The sequence below is a fragment of the Protomyctophum parallelum genome (genome assembly GCF_964188405.1).
Source record: "Protomyctophum parallelum genome assembly, chromosome: 6".
NCBI lineage: Eukaryota > Metazoa > Chordata > Actinopteri > Myctophiformes > Myctophidae > Protomyctophum > Protomyctophum parallelum.
This window is the reverse complement of record NC_139701.1, coordinates 27,111,169-27,132,558: the sequence shown is the minus strand read 5'-3', so window position 1 is coordinate 27,132,558 and position 21,390 is coordinate 27,111,169. Positions and strand designations below refer to the sequence as shown.

At 42.1% G+C, this 21,390-nt stretch overlaps 1 protein-coding gene across 4 annotated transcripts in view; it reads left to right on the top strand.

Moving 5' to 3' along the window:
- osbpl9 (oxysterol binding protein-like 9) overlaps positions 1–21,390 on the top strand; it is a 43,604-nt gene that overhangs the window by 10,060 nt on the left and 12,154 nt on the right. For 2 of the 4 annotated variants that reach the window (XM_083767641.1, XM_083767643.1), the window contains 6 exons: positions 8,939–9,015; positions 14,533–14,628; positions 15,425–15,472; positions 18,260–18,289; positions 18,381–18,431; positions 19,373–19,411. In XM_083767641.1, coding sequence (XP_083623767.1) covers positions 8,939–9,015; positions 14,533–14,628; positions 15,425–15,472; positions 18,260–18,289; positions 18,381–18,431; positions 19,373–19,411 — 341 coding nt within the window. Of the gene's footprint in view, positions 1–8,938; positions 9,016–11,471; positions 11,853–14,532; positions 14,629–15,424; positions 15,473–18,259; positions 18,290–18,380; positions 18,432–19,372; positions 19,412–21,390 lie in introns of those variants that run through there. The other 2 variants (XM_083767644.1, XM_083767642.1) reach the window with 2 other exon arrangements.

The following is a 21,390-nucleotide window of genomic DNA, read 5'->3' as shown; positions in this document are numbered from 1 at the left end:
GCCATATAAACATTTGTTTTTGTATGCAGTGCCCGTTCACTTTCCCTGGGACTCTGATAGCCAGGGAGCATTACATGATCATAGTCAGTGCACTGGTCAATTTGCAATTACATCAGTGCATTTAATGCAACAACAAACAAGCCACAAAGGAGCGCAGCAATAAGGTCAAGCAGTCATCTGCAGATGCACTCATATTGCATTCACCAAAATTGTATACCATATATGTCTCAAAATGACAATTCATCATCGATGCATTATGATGCCTGAGTGGCTGAAATATGTAAAGGCCCCCCTATATTTCAAAGTGATGTGTAGTGACTCCACCAATGTCATGGAGAGAGCAGTCATACAGTAACCATGTGACTTCCTTGGCATCATCATTAATGAAACGGTGGATTTGTCCAGTAAATTAGAATCTTATCGGCCACGATCAAAAAGAAAAAAATGGTTAGAGGAAACCACGCCCCTGCTGTGTATGTACCGGTCCCGGACAGTACATGCTTCTTTTGAAAGATAATGGGAGTGGGAAGAGGGAAAGGATAAATACATAATTAACTGGGTTCTTTGGAAGAAGGCAGTAGCAGGATGGCGATAACGAGCCACGTGTGTGATGGGAGAAGGAATCATCTTGTTATACGCTATCGCTGTTGTCAAGACATCCTGCTTAAACCTGGAGGTCTGCTTGTTTCTGTTCTTATTGTGTGTGTGTGTGTGTGTGTGTGTGTGTGTGTGTGTGTGTGTGTGTGTGTGTGTGTGTGTGTGTGTGGCGCTCTCAGGTGCATTTAGCAACTTTTTTCCCACACCTTCCAACTGATCTCCCGACTTCATTGAACTGCCAGTCTGTAGTAATCTGTAGTAGAGAGCTACATTACCTTACTGTAGTGTACAACTACAATAGTGTCATGAGGTCTATTGGCACTGCTTTCTGGGTCTCTGTGTACATCATCTCCTTGTCAAAACCTCCTCCCCATAATTGTTCCCACCATAGAAGATGGTGAGTTAAAGATGACTGACTTAAAGCTCCATTAAACCTTTGCCTTGCATTGATTTAAACATAAAGGAGACATCTGACTATAAACATTTTGCAATGACAACTACAGTATAACATCAACATAGCCTCATGGATGCTGGAACAAAAGCGGTTTGATTTGCACTTTGCCACACACGAGTGTTCTTCCTGATGTCAATGTTTCAGAGAAGAGTGCAGACTGCAGAGTCAACAATTACCATACTTTTGTTGCTCGATAGCCTGCTCGTACAGGCAATGTATGGGCTCATATTCTTTCTTCCCGTTTACCTTCATAGCTGTTTTCTGCATGCTGCTTGGAAACTTACTTTTCAGTAGCTTGCGTGTGTGCCGTGTCTTTTTGCTTGTGTGTGTGTACGTATTTGCAAAGGAGTGCTTGCCTTGTGTGAGAGGTTTTTTTAGTTTTACTTTGTGCAAGAGTGTCAGAGAAAGTGCTTGTGTAAGAGAGTTGAACAGAGAGTGGAAGAGCATGCATGTCTGTCATGTAATGGCCTGGAAGTGCCTTTGGAGGCATTAGCCAAATGGGGTTACAACAGCACACCTTTCTCAGTTAAGACACCACTCAGAGAGGACATGTTCTTCTACTGAGTTACATTGGTTGCACTGACTGCAGCATCATAGAAACCTTCTATCTCCATATTACAACACGCCGCATTGCAGCCCATTGTGAGCTTGTAGATCGGCTATTTAAAAAATAGTTTGAAAGTCAGAGTAAACTCAAAACATTAAGGGATAGTTTTCCCTTTAATTTCTTCAGTGTATTGAAGATGGAGTGCCACGATTTTTTTCCACCCTAAAACATGATCATCAGGTATTATTATAATATAAGGAGGAAGAACTTTTACCAAAAAGTGTACAGTATTTGTTAAAATCATGCTTTTATGTGGACACGCCCACCAGTTCATTAAGTATGCCTGGTTTGCCTGATGGATGGTGATCCACCTGAACTGAAGCCGCACCCACAGCTGTAGTTGTATGATAAAAAGGGGCTGATAGTGTGATGTCACTATTACTGTTTATTTCATTGGCCCGTTTGACTGTCAAGGGTTCATCCATCCTCCAGGAAGAAACCCTAAATACAAACTTAATACACTATTACACAAAATTGTGGCACTCCAGACTTTAACAAGAGTTTTTTTTCTTCCATTCCTTAAGTAACTATTGAACATACAGTACTTGGTTGTACCCAACAGCAACAAGTCTAGACTATGCATGCACACTTACTTACTACACTTACTGTACTTACTTACGATAAGGTAGATCTGGCAATGCAAAATAATATATTGTCAGGTTTGTGTCTTGACTGGTGTAAACTTTAACTTCAGACTTTAAATTGTTGCTGACTGCAGTGCTTTAGAATAGGAAGAATGCCAGAAATGCTACTGAGCAGCTTCACTTGTTTTTCACTTGTTAACTACTGTATTCAGAGTATACGGTGTGTTATAACTTGGACTGTAACCTCTCATTAGTGGGAGAACGAGACTAAAACCAGTGGCCTGAACTGACATTGCCATCATGTAGAGAGTGAGAGCCCCTTGCTCTCTACATGTTATATTTCATACAATCATATAATCAACAGTTATTAATTTCATTGTTATTTATTCCTACATTGTTTGTAATTATGCATTGGTATCGGATTGGTACTCAACCAATGATGCACAAGTTGTGGGAATTGGTGTCAGGAAGGATAATCACACCCGTGTGAAGTGAGTGGTGTAACTCCGTGTGGGGGTCCCCATGGGGTCCCTGGAACTTCCATACCCACAGGAACGTGCCCAGTGTGCCGGCCCGGTTCCGGCTAGCCGCCCCACGTCCGAAACGGTTGAGAAATGACAGTTACCGTGTGGGGGTCCCCGGAACATCCAAACCCCCAGGAACGTGCCTAGGGAGCCGGGCCGGTTCCGGCGAGCCGCCCCGCGACCGAAACAGTTGAGAAATGTGTGTATTGTACTGTACTGTCACTGTACTGTACTGTCACACCCGAAATCATCATATATACAGTTTGTGTGTGTGTGTGAGAGTGTGTGAGGCTGCGCAACAGTGATAATTGGTGTCAACCAAACGCTATTTCCGTGCTCGGAGTCGGACACAGCCTGGGACACAGGGAGACAGTTCACAGAGAAGATTGTGTGCACATCTCAAAGCCTATATTTAGGCCAGGTGCTGGATGTCAGGCATCAAGGCAAACGTCAAAGAGGAGAAAAAACATCAGCACACTAGTTTCTAGAGCTCCGAGACTACTTTATTAAGAGGCAACAATTGCAACGTTTCGACCTACAAGTTCTTCATCAGGCAAATTTTACCCGGGGACACACACAAAGCTCCGTATAGGACTGGTTGCACCACTCAAAAAGGGCGTTGGTACAGAGGGTAGTATAATATGCAGTAAAATTACATATCACTTTTTGTGGTTATTGTGTATAGTAATGATTGCGCTGCCCTTGCACAATCATTATTGCGGTGTCAGATGCCTGCTGCTGTGTGGATTCCGCTCTCTTTGCCTGCCATTTTACTAACTACAGTAAATACTTTGCCAGATACAAAGTGTCACTGACTTGCATCAACTTACTGTCCAATAGTCTATTATATTTGACTGCACCGCAATTATTTATGAATAATTCCAACCACAGACAGATAAGGATGTACCGCTCAGACAGGACGCACAAGCACGCGAGCACGTACGCACGCACACACGCGCACGTACGTCACTACAGTAAAGCAGACTAATAACCATGTCGTTAAGAATAAAACCAAGTTACTGATCCATTAGCAAATACGGAAATAAAGTACCTCTCTTTGGTTTGAACTGTGAAGAACGATGTTTCTAACGTTACTTATATTCCCAAAAATAAATATCCATTGAACTGTGTAGGCACTTCGAGCCTCATTCATTGTTTATTTTGCATCGACATTATTCATTTGTTATCCTGACCCAAACAAATATTTTCTGTTTAGACAATAACACTAGACACTCAAAACGCCAATAATTAGAATTTAGAGAACACTTATTTTAATGAAGAGAAATATCACTTTCACTATACCCCCTTGGTGATGACTGAGACTTTATATCTGTCTCCTTCCCTGGGAATGCTCTTGTGAATTAATTTCCCCCATAGTGTGAATTGCTATATCAAGGTAAATGCTCTAGTGTCGGAATGGGGTTGTGTCAGGTGACCTCGATCATCATCATGTGTGTCCCCTCATGTGACTGCCTGGATGGCTGGATAGTCGTAGACATCTTGTTTAGCAAAGAAAATATCATGGGGGTGTGGGACATAGCTGGCTAGCTAACACCTATCTTAGAAGTAAATAGGCCATGCATCATGTGATCCACAGACCAGGGCAAAGATTAGCCTTGCAATTTGAGTCTTTATGATGCATACAGTCTATAAGGGCACTGTTTGTTTCTTTTTTGTTAGATGGAGTGGACCGGCTAGGCTGTCATGAATATACCTAAACCACATTAGCTGTAGTAATCTTTTCCTCTGGAGAGTTTGTGAAACTTAGGGAAGACGAAAGGGAGAGAAAGGGGATTGAGTGAACTGGCTGAGTGGATTGGCGTGAGCCTTTTAATGTCTTTAAAAGCTTCTTTGCGGTGGTGCTGCTTAGCGTTTCACCAGCCCAGCCATTCATCTCCTCTACAGTCTATTCCAAGCTCAATGAAAAATGACTGGCAGTGGCACTGCATACCATACAGATTTAATATCATAACTTATAGACATTTTTACCTATTGACATTGTTCATATTTGGACACTGTAAAATTTGACTGCGTATCATCCTCTCAACATCTGGCTTTCAGACATGACATCATGTGGCAGCCAAGTCTATGGACTTTTAATGTTTTCATGCTCCTCCAAATATCAACAAACCCCCCCCCCCATCCCTCCACTCGTGCCGTCATTTGGAGGACAAGTCTATGGACTTTCAATGTTTGCTTTAAGCAGTGATGTCATGTGGCAGCCACAGTGAGCAACCCTCACTTCATACAAGTTTCATTTTTAAGGGGCGCTAGCCCCTTAAATATAAACGGCTTTTGTCCCCACACGTCTCAAGATTTGCCATTGACCACGGTAATAGAATTCCGCGTAGTTATAGTAACCGTTGCTTTATTTGTAAAATTGCCTGTGGCTATTCTTATTATGAAGTCCTGAAGAATAGGTTAACTTACCTCTGAAACCAGTTTTTGAGTTTGTCTGCTGTATGGATTGGATGCCAACAATCTATATTAACAAGTGAGAAGTTGTCACGTGGCGCAAAAGATGTGTTGTCACGTGGCGCAAAAAAAGATGTGGCACTAGCCAATGAAACGATGTGCCCATAGCCAATGAAAAGATGTGCCCCCCATACCAACATCTGCGCAGCCGTCACTAGCTCTCAGCCCCCCCCTCCCTCTTTGGCTGCTGTAATGTGATCTCCCCTATGGATCTCCCTCTCCGCAGAGAAACTAGGGGGAATAGTGCCTCACCATTTCGCTTATTCCTTCTAAATCTCTGTATTTAAAATATAGGTCGCTCAGCGAATGTCTTAGTTACATCAACATTGTTCTTAGAAACTACTTAATTTGTGCCTAACTACTACGATTAGACAGATCACGTTTGTTATTTCGCTACTGCCAGTACTTCTGATTGCACGCACACACACACACACACACACACACAACACTACCCCGTGTCGCACACACACACAACACTGCCGCGCGGATTTAAGCTGTCAAACCTATTTTGTTAAAGTTACATATGCCACAGACACTTGCCTGAACTGTGCAGCTGATATATATACAGCATTGTCATATTTAAAAGGCGCTTTATAGCTTCTCTCAGCTCAAAGCATGTATGAATAAGGAGATAAATGAACAGCTGACATCGGTGGGAGAGGACGTCAGCTGTGTGTGTGTGTGTGTGTGTGTGTGTGTGTGTGTGTGTGTGTGTGTGTGTGTGTGTGTGTGTGTGTGTGTGTGTGTGTGTGTGTGTGTGTGTGTGTGTGTGTGTGTGTGTGTGTGTGTGTGTGTGTGTGTGTGTGTGTGTGTGTGTGTGTGTGTGTGTGTGTGTGTGTGTGTGTGTGTGTGTGTGTGTGTGTGTGTGTGCGCACGCACGCGCACGCGCGTGTGAGATGGAGGTAAACAGTCAGCAACACGTTACATTTCTACTTCTACTAAAGAAAGAGGCAGCGATGGAGCCATAAGTCCATATCCATAAATTCGGGGACATAAATTGCGCAAAATACTGTTAAACATGACGTCATCAGCCTGCTGCATCCTCCTAGCTGTTGTGTGCTAAGCTAAATCATCATACAGAACAGTCAACACGGCATTGACCAGGGTTGCCACATTGACTGAGAGGGAAACAAGCAACCAGGTCTATGAAAATGTTAACAGGCCAGATCAAGTCAGAAAATAAATCTAGAATAAGCAACAATATTGCTGACTGTCAAACATCATTGTCCAATGTTGTTTTACAGCAGTGGTTCTCAAACATTTTCATGTCATGGACCACTAATATTCTATATATTGTGGAGTGTGTCAGGTCTCGCCACAGTGGGAGGGGCGCGTTCCTATGGCAACCAGACAAGCACCGACGCGGCACGCCCACGGCCGTGTCATAGACGCCATCTACTATCCCAGAGCAATCCTAAACCAGCTGCGTCTAATCCAGCCACCGCCCGTGTTAGCAATTAACGGCAGACGCAACCTGTCAGCCGCACCCTTTATAAACGACCCTCACGCCTAGCAGTATCACTCGCTGCTACACACCAAGACGCGCAGGCAGCATATGTCGTCCACTTGGCGTTGGATGGTAAGTCCACACTGCTCTCGCTTATGGATCCAGCCATATGACCTAAACACATTGTTTGATCGCTTGTACCACCACTCAATGTACTCTTGTATTCCCACCTCATCAGGTTTGTCCGAGTGGGGCTGGAAGCACACACAGGAGTGTGTACCCCCCATAAAACAAGTGTCGACTGGAGAGCCGCACACATACTTTGAGACCCACCTGGCTCGGATCGGGGACGAGTAGCAGAAGACGGGACCCTCGTAGGGAACGGCCGCCCACCTCTCGTTAAGGTCGCAGTAAGACAAACGTTCTCTCTCTATCACCCGTGTTATTAAGAAGAGGCACTCGCAGACGCTTGAGTAGCTAAGGATAATAACGAAGATTGTGAATGAAGGAAGTCACCCTGTTGATGCTTAATGAAGACTGTGAATGAAGAAAGTCACCATGTTGATGCGTACTGAAGACTGTGAATGAAGATAACCCCGTAGATGGTTGTGGAAGCTAGCATGCTCTAGATAAAGTGTCACGTTAAACCTGTGAATTAAGACAGGCCATGTTATGTTTAGCTCACCCTTTGAAGAGACTTTAAGTTGGCGAGAGCCCGCCTTGCACCGGTGAAAGAAGACCGTTAGAAACTAGAGTGCTCAGGTTCTGTTAACCCCCCTGACTGCCGTTGTCGTATCAAGACGGTCCCCAGTAGATAGAGAGAAATCAGAGTATAAATGCTTGTGTACCTACCTGTTGGCCGAGCCTAAGGGGCCCTAGCTACCATACTCACCCGGTCCCTTACCAAGTACTTTTACTCTGATTACTCACCTTTATGTATTTGAGTACTTCTACTCAAAAGTACTCTTCTGTACCCTGTGGATAGAGAAAGTTACCTACCCTTATACCTACCTCCGGGGGAGCCTCCTGGCGCCTCTGGAACCTGGAAAAGAAGAAGGAAAGTTATAGAAAAGTCTAGTTGGTAGATTGCCTAGACCGGAGTCTCAGGCCCCAACCCTGTACTTACCTTGTACTCTGACCGTATGCTAACCACCCCTCTCATCCTCTGCAGTGACGTCTCCCCCCTAGGAGCCTGGACTTCATGAAAAGAATATTGTCTGTTTGAGTTCTGATGTGAAACTGACTTTTGTTTGAACCTCTTTGAGAAATAAAACAAGGGGCGCCACCGTGTGTCTAACCCCTGATACTGCATTCTGAGTACTGTTTCCCACCCGACCTCCCACAATATATATATATATATATATTTACTATATATATTTACTATATATACACACCGGTATATATACAGTGTACACAAACCATCTATCTAGGTGTGCCCCCAGATTTTTAGGCTATGAAAAGTGTGCCCTGGGACAAAAAAGGTTGAGTTAAGCGGTGGCCAAAAGGTAGATCACGATCTACCAGTAACGTCAGATCAGGGGTTTTGTCGGCCAGCGCCAAAAATGCTCCCCGACAGCATAATCGGAGCAAATACCGGGCAGTGTCTATGAGCCATACGTAACGTGTTGACTACACTACACTACACTAATAAGGACACATAAAAATAACTAATAACCCATCCGTTACTACATGTGGAGTCAACTCCCGCAATTTCCTTCTTCCTATAGTGCGCGGCAAAGTAACTCTGGGATGAGCGGCCACGAAATTCTAGTAATACTATATTGTAAATCGTAGAAGAATAACTTAAACTGCACTTTGTTGTCACAAGGCGGCTGTGGCTCAGGAGGTCGTCCAATGATCGCTGGGTCGGCGGTTCAAATTCCGGCTTCTCCTGTCCACATGTCGAAGTGTCCTTGGGCAAGACACTGAACCCTACATTGCCTCGGTCGGTGTGAGCTTGCCACCATTGGTGTGTGAATGTGGGAAGTGAGGACGCTGGCGTCGACTGTTCGACGCTTCACCTCCCAATGTATGAATGAATGAACCATTGTAAAGCGCTTTGAGCACTTGGAAAAGTTTATAAAAGAGTGTAAAGGACTGGGTGAACCTCAAAATAAGAATGGGAGAGAACATCATAAGCTGCTGATCACTCGTTTTCATATGATGGGAAGACTAATCTCCGGATGGTGGCTGCCTGCCTGTTTACAACGTGGCTCACCAGCTGTTTGTTCTGTGTGTTTGTGTCCTCAGCCCGAGATGCAGACGAGCGAGAGAAGTGGATCCACGCCTTAGAGGGGACTATCCTCCGTCACACCCTCCAGCTCAGGGTAGGCCTGTCTCAACTATTGCATAAATCGCCTCATGGCAAAGTATTCTACCCAATCGCAATTATGTTTGCTGCAGTATCTTCTCCATTCATCTGTATAAAGACAGCTGGGTGAAATTAACAGACATTTCATATTTCCATCATTAATTACGCATCGTTGTCCACACACTTTAAACTCGTCATCCCAGTTTTCACTAATGGGGACGCCAAATTATCAAAAAATAATGAAATATGCTTATATTATGGATTTCAAAAATCATTACTGAGATACATTGCTTTTTATTTGGAAAGTACTTTATTAAAGGTATATTCAGTGATTTCACTTAATTCAAATATCACTTATTTTTTTGTTTTGTTGTGATAATCCTCCCTACTATAGAGTGTGCTGGCCATATAAGGAGTTCCTCCCTGTCCCCAGTTAACCCCTGGGGGTCAAAAAACCTTAGGTTTAGTTTTTGACTCTCTATCCTGATTGGACGAAAGGCTGGGTCCCACAGCCAAAAACGAAACCTAAGGTTTTTTGAGTGAAATCACTGAATATACCTTTAAGGATATGACTGTTTTGGCCATTTGATTATTGTTGGTACTGGTAATTGTCAGTCAGTGCAGTGATTTCAGAGAAGTTCTGCATAGAAGTTCTGCCCTATGCAATTTTAATTTACAAATTCAATAATTAATCGCCATTATTTGTATGCTAATTAATCATCAACTAAAATCAACACATGATTGTGACAGTCCTAGCTCATGGTGATACACCCTACTTCACTGTGTGTGTGTGTGTGTGTGTGTGTGTGTGTGTGTGTGTGTGTGTGTGTGTGTGTGTGTGTGTGTGTGTGTGTGTGTGTGTGTGTGTGTGTGTGTGTGTGTGTGTGTGTGTGTGTGTGTGTGTGTGTGTGTGTGTGTGTGTGTGTGTGTGTGTCATCTTTTTTGGAAGCAATTAAAGTAGAGGCACTGAAAGTGACATGTATCAAATGGGGTTTAATGTTTCAGGAAAGAAAGACATGTTTTAGAAACACAGATGTTGACATGGTCTGAATCTTGTGCCTTTTTTGCCTTCTGCAACACTGCAAATAGTGGTTTCTAGTTGCCATCTGTTTAGTTGGCTACTTGACATCCCTTTCTATTTGCCATCCATGTCAGCATGGTGGTAATACAGAGCTTAAAGACCAGCTTATCATACATGTTAATGTATCAGCTTGTATCGGCAGTGTTATATCATCACTGACGGGCTCTTGTTAATTCTCACTGGTTAAATATTTATAAAACCCACTGACTTAACCACTTTCAAACTGACGTCTCTATTTTAGGTATATAGGTTGAAATAAAAATACATGGACAAAAATTAAGTATTCTACAAGCTCACACGACGTGAGTTTACAGATTGACTATTTTTAAAAGAAATATGAAGATACAAGGTTTCTGTCTGACAGTGATATGTTACATGGGTATCACCTAGGACTTTGTATTTTACCCCACCATAAAACTAGACCTGTAGATCTGTTGAATTTATATGCTTTATAAGTCACCATACATCCACAATGATAGCTCTATAACAACTACTCATGTTAAGTATTATTTTCACTTTAATTTCATTTTAGCATCTGTGACTCCCTTTCCTGTAGAAATAATCTGATCCCTGTGGCCAGCAGTCGGAAAAGTCATGGTTTAGGTATAGGAGGACACATTTCATGAAAGGATGTGAATGTGAACCTGGTAACTTGAGCGTCCTTCATTGGCCGCTGCAGCTGCGCAGCGATACAAGTTAGGGTGCTGAGGATGATACACTTGGGGTTTGCTGTTGATAAAGACTTATTCATTTGTCGTGAAATGACATTTTTGTTTCTTCTGTCTACTGATTTGTCCTTCATTTTGTGCACCCACAACATTTTATTTATTAAAATGATAAGTTCGGAAGAGCGGCCACATTTTGTTCGTGTTTCAGAGCATGACTGGTATTAAATAAGGACTGAGCGTGCACCGAGACATTCCCATTGCTCCCTCCAGTTGTTATTGCTACCTTATGTTCTGCTCTCCCTCTGTAACCGAGCCTCCCACATACTTTCACCCCTTACTGCATTCAGGTCTAGTCTTCCTCTCTCATTCTCAAAATTGTCCCTTTTCCTTTGCATAAACGGCCCTTTCACCTCACCCCCCCTTCTTTCTTTCCCCCTTGTAACAAATCTTGCTGACAGGCTGCGTGTGTCTGGTTGCTTGAAATTATGCACACACACATACACACAATGTACAGTACATTAACATACTGCTGTCATAGCATCATATGACCACAGTAGCCAATGAAAGTACTGCTTACTCAACCAAGCCAGACATCTGGCCTCTGTGTTTCAGCCTATCAGGGCAGCTGTTGATGTCAGCACTGGCTGCTGCTTTGTGGTTTTTTTTCTCCCCACACTGCCTGCGTGAGAGGAAGTGCGCGTTTCCTGCCAGGGGAGGGTCCAGGATTAGCTGGGCTTCGTCTACCCTCATACCAATGCTCAGCTGATGCTGCTGGAGACAATAATTTAGCCAGACCAAGCTAGCCAGCTAGCTTTCAATCTGAATGCTTTCTTGTAATTACTTTGGTGTCGAATTATATCAGCAGCAGACCGCAAATAGGAAAAGGAGTAGTGCTTATTAGTCACTTTCTGGCTCCATTTGGGAGGACAGAAGAGAGGAGTTAGAAAGTGGCATCACAGCGTGTATTGGTTGCTGTAGGGAAGCGAAAAGCAAAGAACACAAGGACAGAGAAGGGGGAAGATCCAGTGTCAAGCTCAGGGGCTCGGCCTGGTGGGATACAGAGGCAGAGATCAATGAGGCATGTCCATCCGAGCAAAGCGCATTGTGAGTAAAACACAGTAACACACACACACACACACACACACACAACAACTCACTCATTGACACCACTGCACCACGTAGCTGGGAGAACATATCGGCTGCATTGCACCGCTGGGGACAGCGACATTCTAAAGTGGGTCACACTGCACTGGAAAGACAAATAGAAAGGAACGTGGAGGTAAAGTACTTGTTTGAAGGAGGACGGTGTGTCTGTGGTGCCTCTGTGAGCATTTTGTGTTTGTAAGACTTAGCAAGCTTGTTTAAACAGTCTTACTGGATAGTGTCCAAGGGTACGAATGTAGACGTATCACTGCTTTGGGCTGTTTCAGTAAAGAAGGGAGGGTCAGGAAAATGTGACAGAGTGGCTGTTTTTAACCCACGCCCGTTCTCTGACGTTCTGTTTCCAAGTTAGTCTGGTCAGCCGGAAAAATAACTTCTGTGTTACAGATGTTGACATAAGAGTTATATTGTTTGCTACATAATGACAGGGATGCTTTCTGTCCATGATCCCCTTTGTCAACTTGACTACCTTTAACCGTGCCAATTTCATCATCCTTCTGTGGTTTTGGGACATAATCTGTAATGTTTTGTCTTCAACCATTGATGTCTCCTGAACACAATAACGACTCAACTTTAACAGGTTTACACGTGTAAAAAAAGTGGGTGAGATTAGTTGGCCGAATGGCCATACAAGCTCCCAATATTTGCTGTTTCAAGAAAGGGGTAAAGAATACAGAAAACAAGTTGGATACGTCAAATGTTCCTAATAATACAATGCCAAATCTATACATGAGTTGCATGGTTAAAAATGGCTATAAAATTAGGTAGTTGATATAGTAACAGTCTTGTGCAAAGTTAGAATAGCAATGAATAAGGCAGAAATGCTTCTAGTGCAAGTGGAGAAACGGCAGAATAGAACCATTGTCTCTTGTGTAGGTGAGACATCACATACTTGCTGCTAGCAGGTATCGTGTTGTGTATTAGTGCCAGTGCAGCAGTGGAGCTCAACCACAGTCATGATCATCAGGTACTATGATTATACTCATTTATTGGGGTTTTTTGTACAGAAAGTGTTAAAATTACAGAAAGAATAACAGAAACAAATCACGGCACTCCGTCTTTAAACACTTGACTGAGACTCTGACTGACACCCCGGCACTGACACCAACCAAACTGCTACACAATGCAGTTTCACGAAAGTGTGAACTCTCTCACTCACTCTCACACACACACACACACACACACACACAGGCCAATACTGCTTTCTACATCAGCTGTATTTAGTTTACTTTAATTTCTTTACTCAGGCACCTGAGCACCCAGCTGTTGGCCTGTACTTAACTGCAGTTACACTGACAATGAAAGCAAAGGACACCTTTGATCCTTAGAGGAAGTTTAGACCATTCGGCTTGTCAGTCAGTAAGCTAATTTAGACTTTGTTCTCTATAAAGTTACCAACCTCCCACTGTTAAACTGCTGTTGCTGGGGTCGTTTTCGATGGTTGATGGCTTTTCTTCACAGTAGAGAGAAAGAACCCTTCCACCTCCAGACACAGCATGACTCCCCACCGTGGTAAAGTTAAAGAAGCAGTAGCGCTCAGAAAGGTTAAGTGGTCTCAGTTTCAAACCCAACCAGGCATTAGCTGATTAATGTCATCTGCTGTACTTTGCAGTGTTCTCTCTGCTTTTTACATTTCTGCAGTGATATTTTGTGTTGTACTGTAGTCACTGTTATGCAGTGAGAACTGTTGTTGACCCTGGCTCTGCACTGTGCCGTTAGATGGATACTTTTTATCGTCTTGTTGTATATATATACGTCTTGCTGTACCGTATATAGAAGTAGCTTTTTCTTCTCATTGTCAGATATAGGTTTATTTTCTTTAGGGAAAGCAGTATCTAAGCATTTAGTAAGTTGCTCTGAATGACAGCATTTGCTAAATGGCCAAATTGTAATTTGCAAATGATGACAGATGTCTGTAAAGGAAATAGGCTAGTATATTAACAGGAATAATAATAAGATTATGTAGCACACATCGAAACAAAGTTAGAAAGTTCTTAATACATACAACTGAAGAATATTGTTTTGTGTGCGGCTGTGAGTGTGTGTTTGTTGCAGCTGTTTTGGGATAGAGCTTATATAAGGTTAACTAATTGACAGAATGGACAAAACCCCCTTTCTCTCATGTGAAGAATGTCCAATGGTTCTCTTTTACTGTGTTAATTCTCTTTAGCCAAGGCTTTCTTGATTCAGTTGTGCTGAAGCCTGAAATGCGCTGACCTCTAGTTAGGCAGGCAGGCAGACCTGTCCTTTTATGTAGGCTAGCCTTTAAACAATGCTAGTTGAACTATTCATATTAGCCCCTGCTACCATGCTTTGCTGGAAGATTCTCCTAAACTGTTGATGTTTCTGTCCACCATTTTGTGTAACACTTTAAAGCCTACCTGGCTAGGAGTTAACAGACAAATGGACAGGTCTATGTATATCCTCAGTATGGGGGAAACAAAACACAATTTCTGACATGTCTGTCACAAATTCTTCATCTGGATTTGTTTTGTTTTGAATTCTACTACTTTTATAATTTTCTTATGGTTTTAGATATGACAAGATTATCTTATATTTGGATAGTCACACATGCAAAGGAGGTGTGGTAACATTCTGGCATTTTGTTTCTGTCCGTCTCCAGGAGGCAGAGACTGGATTTGTCCCTAGCGTTCAAGACTTTGACAAGAAGCTTGCCGAAGCTGATGCCTACTTGCAGATTTTGATCGACCAGTTAAAGGTGAGAAATGTTTTACTGTGCAGGTGACTTCACAGCTAACACAAGCAGTTCGTGTCAGAGAACAAAGCAAATTTTAATTGTTTTAATAGATCAGTTTGTAAACTCCATGATCAGGGCATACCGTGTGTACACTTTTCAGGCCAAGTAATAATACTACTACTACTACTACTATGGAAGTTGAATCAATCACTTATACCCTATTTTATATACTTGTGCAAAAATAGCCAATGTACAAGCTCACATAGTGTCGCAATGCTATTTTTGTGAAGTTGTTTCGTGAAAAATGTTGCAAATTCTTGAAAAAATGTGTAAAGTAAATTGTTAAAAAAAAAGATGGGCAACGGGTTTTTGGTTTTAATTTGGTTAACCACAAACTTTTAGACTTATCGGCATCTTACCACATGCATCTTGTCACATTCAGGCTGAAACCCTGAACCTAGTGTGATCCCATTACTTTCATCTTCCCATCCATTTCCACTGGCCACCCTCTGATAGTGGTAGAGGTACCATAACAATAACTTGCAGATTTACAAATTCACTTTTACAACCGATGTACATGTGTACATGAAGTACACATCAGGAAAACAAATGTGACTAATCTTAATGGCTACTCCTTCTCAATCTGTGTCTATCGCCTGGGTAAGAATACGCCCAGTAATTGCCACCATATGATCTCTATGCCACATTGCTGTCTGCACATCATTTTCAATGCGTGTTTCACTGCCCCCCTGCCCATTAACAGCTCATATTCCATCTCACCTTTATCATTCTCTCTCTCTCTCTCTCTGTCACGCAGCTCTTTGATGAGAAGATCAAGGACTGTAAGGAGGATGAGTCACGCAGAGTGAGTAGCACCACTCCTGATCTTGTCCATGCATTGTTGGAACTGTGGCCTTTTGTTCTAACAATGGCTGACAGCAGGCAGATAATAGATTGTGCCATAACAGATAGAGCCATGTATCTAATACGCAGCTAAATCATTGGCGTTAATTCATCCATTTCCTTACACAGATATAAATCAAGGCCCCCTTTACATGAGAATGGTGTCCATAGAAAACGTAAAAATAAATTTTAGTTTGCAGGGTCCGTTTAGATAACAGCGTTTTCGGGGGTTGAAAACGCAACAAAGTGAAAACTCCTTCCAGAGTGGAAATTTTTGAAAACGCTGTCTCCTCTTGTCTCCACGTGAATGGGCCAAACGGTGAATCGGAAAAACATGTGACATCATGGCTCACGTGGGCTTAAGACCTCTACATAGTCCGTTTTGTTCCTTGCGTGGGGGAGTCAAACGGACACAAAAAACACAAGCTTATTTTATACATATATAGTCTCTGCGTCGCTTACGTCGTTTCCGTCTATTATAATCTTTAATGTGCAAGCATCTACTCGCCCACTAGATGGCAGCTGTTACACCCCCTGGCACCTGCAGTTGGTCTATTTTATTACATGCGAATGAGATGCTCAAATATGTTTGGTATATTGGTAATATATAATAATATATTAATAATATTGGTATATATTGTATAAACTGTACTGAAGGAAGCCGCTAGTGAATGATCAACAGCAACGGAAAATATGGTTTGTTGGTCGCGTCTGTAAACTGCCAAATGGAAGCATAGGATTAGGAGACACACACTCCGCTCCAATTCCATTCTCATCTGAAAAGCAATGGGGGCGGCCCATTCTTTGGGCGGCCCATTGCCCACTGGACATAACGTCAGTCTAGGCCTGATAATCACCTACGAGTTTGCAAAGCAGTGCTTCGAACGCTGATGTCATGTTGTACTGTTTAACTTCCAATGTGATATATCCAATCCATGCCGATCGTGTTTACATTTACAACTCAATGTGCCAGCGGAAGTGTTGTCCTCTTTCAAGAGGGGTCGAGCAGAGGAGGAAAAGCCTTCTTGCTCTCTGCTGCCTCCAGGTGGGCAGGGTGTCCTCGTCGCAAGGTACGCAACGCAAGCAATATGGTTGCGTAGGCTCGGGATCAGATCTCAACCCGACAGAACGAGACGGATCTCGTAACTGACGTGACGCAAGGGAGAACTCTCTCTCACCCTCCGTTGCGTATGTATTCTTGCGATTACGATTACGTTCGACTCTGCAAGGCACTTTACTCACAACGCGCTTATGTTTATTACATATTGATGCAGAGCCGGCCCGTAGGCGATTTGGCGTTCCTAGAATGAGCAAGTGCCCCCTCGCCCGCTCATCCTACGAATACAAATGTAGCGACTAGAGATGGTGAATGTAAACAAAAAGCCTTGTGATAAGGAAAGGAAAGGTACTATGTTTACCCAGGGTAACTGGACTAAGCTCAATAACTTGTTTACAGCCAGGCCCTGCTCAAGGCCTTGTCCAAGGGCACTTCAGCGGTGGTAATTTTAACGTGCCGGTCCGGGGATACGAACTAGCGACCTTCCGATATCAAGACCACTCGGCCACCGCTGCAACCGTGCAACGGAAACGTGTTCTAGTACATGTGTGTCTGGTTTATGTGGCAGTCCGTCACCACCACCTAGCGACCTGGCATGCACATTACAGAGTTTTCATTCACTGCTGCGTCTCCGTGTAAAGGCTGAATCAAAAATGAGAACGAACGGGACTTTGTCATTTTCTCTGGAGACCGTTGCCTAACATTTTCTGCCATTTTCTGCTTTTCACCGTATGAAAACCTATTCTCCCCCTGCTTATTCTGGTGTTCACTGCCATTGACGAGTATACTCATCAATTTAAATCCACCTGTTGTCTGCCATTGACAAGTATATTTGTTAATATTACTATACATTAATGTTTTTTATTGATTAAGTTAGATCACTGAATAGGCAATGAACCGGAAACAAAACATTACTCACGCTGGCCGATAACTAAATCACTGATCACGGTTACAAAATGTTTGTTTTGGGTGATTAAAAAGGACAATGAATATACATAGCCGGTTTTCACTTCCGGTTCACGGGTGGTGAATTTTTCTCCTTCAAAAGAAAAGCTGATAATGAAATGATCGTGGCAGAGGCGAAAGAATGTATGAATGAATACCTGGCAGGAGCACTCTTTTACAGTAAGAAACAGATGATGTAAGTTAGTGAGCATCAACTTATATTGTCACATCACAGGTGTGAAATGTATTATCCATACATGCTCCCATCATTCCCAGGACTTTTGATTGATTGAAAATGAATACCTTATTAACAGTTTGCAAATAGTGCGATTATGAAATGATGCTAGAAGGATAAGACAAAAAGCTTCAAGGACTTCCATTGTGGTCCTGTGACGCTATTGGATGCATTTTTGTGAGCATGATGTGAAATTGTGAGGGGGACAGAAAAACAAACAGTTTTACTTGGAACATCCTATTTGCACTTCTTCTGTTCTGGTCTGCCTAATATCACTTCAGCCTATCCAGTTCCTTGTCAGGCATTTTTCGGTTTCACAGAAACTGAAGAAAAAGCTGCCATGTGATTTAATTTCCTCAATGACTGGCACTGATGTTTATCTGGTATCCTAGTTTATTTTATTTATGTGACAAATTAGTACCGTAGTTTGTCGACTAGGGTTCATTCCATTGAGTCTGATCCTGCCCAAATTGTATTATAACCATTGCTATTGTGATTCTTTTTTTTCCCAGAAAATTGAAAATTTGAAGGAGACCACTTGTGTAAGTTGAAACTTTTAAAAAGCTTTTAAAGCCTTTTTTTCTTCAGAGTATGTGCATGGGTGTGTAACTCATTTTCCTCTTCTTTTTTCAGAGTATGGTAGAGTCCATCAAGCACTGTATTGTATTGCTGCAAATTGCCAAGGTAAACGCGTGGTCAAAGCATGCTTTATTTTGCCTGTTTGATGTTGGCACTTTCATTGCATCATGCTTGTGAGGTCATGCCACTGTGCACTGTATGTTAACATCTGTGTAACTCCCCAACTTGAAGTAGCTAGCTTCTTAGATGGGCTGGTGTTTGATGAGGGTTATGGGTGCTGGGCTCCCAGTATTAATTTCATCACATGGCCCAACCATTACTTTCAGAGGAAGTGGGAGGAAGTGGTGCAATCATTTCTGCTTTATGTGGTGGTTAGGTGAGACTTTGCTTAAAGTTACAATTCAGGACTTCAATTATTAAAATGTTATTTTAACTAATCTGTATAAAAAATATTAAAACAATAGTACAATAATATAGTACAACGGTTGAATGTGGCCTCCCTACTCCTCCATTGCTAAATTTAGACCCTGGTGTCCGTTAGGAGTCAGACACCAACTAGTGGACAGTGTTATTTGAAGCAGACGGCGCACCGTATTGAACAATAGATCAGCTGCCATCTTTATTGTAGTTCAGACATTGTAGCCTTTACCTCTCTCCATTGTGTGAGACAAAAATCCTATGGATTGTAGCTTTAAAGCAGACCTCCACTCACCAAAAAAACTCTACTGGGGTTATTTTGTTGAATATGTATAATTATAATTATTCAGCTTGTATTTATATTCTGATGGAACTTGTGAATTTTGCAATGTGATGAAAGAAATGCCACACTGGGTAATGGGCTGCGTGTTACTAATGAATTGATTGAAGTGTTTTATGTTCCAGAGAGGGGTAGACCTCACTGGCATTCTTCACTTGGAATGTGGTTTTCACTTTCCTGTTGGCTTTTAATAGGTCTTACAATGTGCATAAACTGGTAGCACCGTTATGAGTTAAGGGATGACCCGTCCTCTACAAATAGCCTAACATTTTCTTCTCAAAATTTTAAGGATCAAAGTAACGAACAGCAACACGCAAACGGACTTATAGTAAGTTTGACGTTCTCTGCCTATGAAAACAGCTGGAATCAACCAAACCTCTGTCCTTTTCTGCTTTAATTGACTCTTCAGTTTCACTGTTGAAAAGGAGATCAATCAGACGTTTATTAGTTTAGTGCATGCTATCTAATTTGGTGATAAGCATTATCTGTAGTCCACCTCTTTCTTCTGCCACCACTACCCCCTTTTAATCAAATATTTCCTGCTTTTCAACTTGGCCTTGTAATTTCTCTAACTGGGAGTGGTTTTCTACTATACTTCACACAGTCTGTGTGTGCTGTATGTATTGGCCAGAATGTGCATGTGCTTGTTGCAGAATACTAGGTAATTCATTTTACTCTGAGAGTGTACAAATGTAACCAAATAGACCCGTAAGGGTCAATTTTGTTACAATCAGAGTAACAAATGTATAAATGAACACTGAGGTGTTTGTGTGGGAGCGAGTGTTACAGTACACATACACCTACCTAATTAGAGTAATCTAATTCACCATTGATTTATCCATGTACAACGAGGGCTGATTATTATTGAACCATCAAGGACTAATAGATGTCAGGCCACGTAGAGAGCTGTTTACTGAGTCGACTAGCTTCCTGCTTTAACATAACGTAAAGCAGCAATTTAGGCCTCCAGGGCTCTTATACAGCAGACATAATCTCAGCCATTAGTATTATGTATTATTAATAGGACATATGTGCTTCACATAATCTAGCCTTCTCGCTACATGCATCTTGCCAGATAAACGTAATGGCTTGTGTGCATGGTCACACTTTGCTTTTAAAGGGTAAGGCCACTTTTATAGAGGTTTGCGTTGTGTAGTTGCCACTTGCCATGGTGTAACTCCAAATGTAGAAAATAAATAAATAATAATTGCTCTAGTGTTTAGAAATTGATAATTCAAAATATGCTCCTCATTGACTTACATTGTACACTGAACAGCTCTCAAAGTCACTCTTTTAGTACGTAAAAAACACAAACAAAGTTGATTCAGACAATATAGACCATCACCAAAACTCATGCTGTTTTATTTCTTTATAAAAATGTTAATTTCCTGTTGAATTTACTATTTGAAGTTCTGGATCCGGATTCACGGATCCAGTCCTGGTTTTCTTCCTAATAAAACTGGCTAAATCAACAGGAAGTTAAAAAGAATTGAGTGGTGCACCCACTCCATTACACAGCTACGGTATGTGTAAACTTTGTTTGTGTTTGTTTACATTCTAAAAGAGTGACTTTGAGAGCTGTTTCAGCGTACAATGTAAATCAATGAGGAGCATATTTTGAATGATCAATTTCTAATCACTGGAGACATTTTTTTTAATTTCTTGTCCCCATTTGTAGTTATATCATGGCAAGGTAACTACACAACCCAAACCTCTACAAAAGTGTTCTTACCCTTTAAGTATAAAGGGAAGGGGACATTACTTTTACTGCTTCACCCAGCAGATGACTGCTCATGGGCAGCTTCTAGAATCTAGGGGTTAAACGTCTTGCATAAGGGACATTTCGACACAGATGGTGAGCCACAAGTCCATTCCCAGACAGCCTCTTTAACCACTCAGCTACGGCCGGCCTACAGTGCAGACATTAGAGTGAAGTCACCGTTGACCTTACAGTTATTAGTAGACCTCAATTTTCAAATGGGTGGTGTGCTTGACTGGTTGTGTCAAGTACAGTGGCACCAATGGGGTTGGTTTTGATATGTGTGGTCATTAGGAAAGATTTACTTAGAACAAGCACATGGCATTTCAGCTGGATACTTGTCTGTCCTAATACTGTACTGTTCTGTAAAAGGCCCAGGTCCCCTGTGTCATTTTACGGTCGTTAATTGTTGCATTAATATTACATTCAGTAAAGTAAATCCATTGGTCAGTAACCATTGCTTACAGCGGTCTAAAAGCTGAATCCCATTCCCTCTTTCCTGCATCATTGCTCTCCTGCTATTGGTTTGATCAACAAACCTTCGCTCT